At 40.8% G+C, this 1,117-nt stretch overlaps 1 protein-coding gene across 1 annotated transcript in view; it reads right to left on the bottom strand.

The window, feature by feature from the left end:
* Window positions 1–971, bottom strand: part of LOC103606541 (ubiquitin carboxyl-terminal hydrolase 32-like) — a 106,416-nt gene extending 105,445 nt beyond the window's left edge. Inside the window, exon 1 of the mRNA XM_008591124.1 lies at window positions 872–971. Within this exon, the coding sequence (XP_008589346.1) occupies window positions 872–971 (100 nt within the window). The remainder of the gene's footprint in view (window positions 1–871) is intronic.
* Window positions 972–1,117: the final 146 nt, after the last annotated feature.

Genomic DNA, 1,117 nt, shown 5'->3' with positions numbered 1-1,117 from the left:
TGGCTTCCTTCCCTTGCCCTACTCACACATATATATCACCTCAGCAGAATAAATGAGGCTTCTTCTCTGAAGTGAGTAAATGATCCTTGAACAAAGACCTACTGCTACTGACATGGGGTATGGGAAGGTTCTCTATTCTTCCTATAGAAATGGCTGGGTTCCCAAATAATTACCCAACAGGAAAATCCACAAGTCAACAAGTGATACATTCAAACACACAAACTTTCCAATCAACCTTTTGATGTGCCTCTCAAAAATAAATGGGCATGGGTCTGCTTGGTTAGCTCACTTGGGAGAACATAGTACTGATAACACCAAGGTCAAGGGTTCAGATCTCTGGACCGGACAGATACCAAAAAAAAAAAAGGACAGTTTGGCAATTCTTACAAAATTAAACATACATTCATCCTATGGCCCAGAAATCCCATTCTCTGTTATTTACCTGAGAGAAATTAAATAACTTTATTAATAAGAGCCATAAAAAACTGGAACCAATAACCCTTTTGTCCATGAACAACAGGTGAATGAAAAATTGTGGTGTATTTACAAAATGGGATAATACCCAGCAATAAATATTAAGAAACTACTGACTCATACAACAAAAATGAACCTTAAGAACTATACTGAACAAAAGAAGACAGACACAAAAACTACCTAACTGCATTATACACTCTGATTTCATTATATGAGAGTCTAAAGCAGGCAAAACTAGCTATGGTGACAGAGATCAGTGGGTGATAGGTAGTGTAATGAGGGGTGGGTGAGTGAGACTACAGAGAACAAAGACTGCAAGGAAGGAGGCGTGAACTCTTCTGAGGTGATAAAAATATTATATATATTTGACTGGGGTGGTAGTTACCCAAGTGGGTACCTTTGTCAAAACTGCTAAGGGCAGCCCCCCACTGACAGACAGCAGGATTTGGGGGCACTGAGGCATGGGTGGCCCACCAGTCCACAGACACTGCCACCATGCAGGTGGTCTGCCACAGCCACCACTGCCTCAAGGATGGCCTGCCACCACTGCCACTGCAATAATGAACTAGCAGAAAAAGAAACCAAGAAAGCAAGCCCATTTGTAATAGTCACCCAAAAAATAAAATACCTAGGAATAAATTTA

This window comes from Galeopterus variegatus, unplaced genomic scaffold (genome assembly GCF_000696425.1).
Source record: "Galeopterus variegatus unplaced genomic scaffold, G_variegatus-3.0.2 Scaffold6667, whole genome shotgun sequence".
Taxonomy (NCBI): Eukaryota; Metazoa; Chordata; class Mammalia; order Dermoptera; family Cynocephalidae; genus Galeopterus; species Galeopterus variegatus.
Note: the sequence above shows the minus strand (reverse complement) of the source record. Positions and strands in the feature narration are given on the sequence as shown.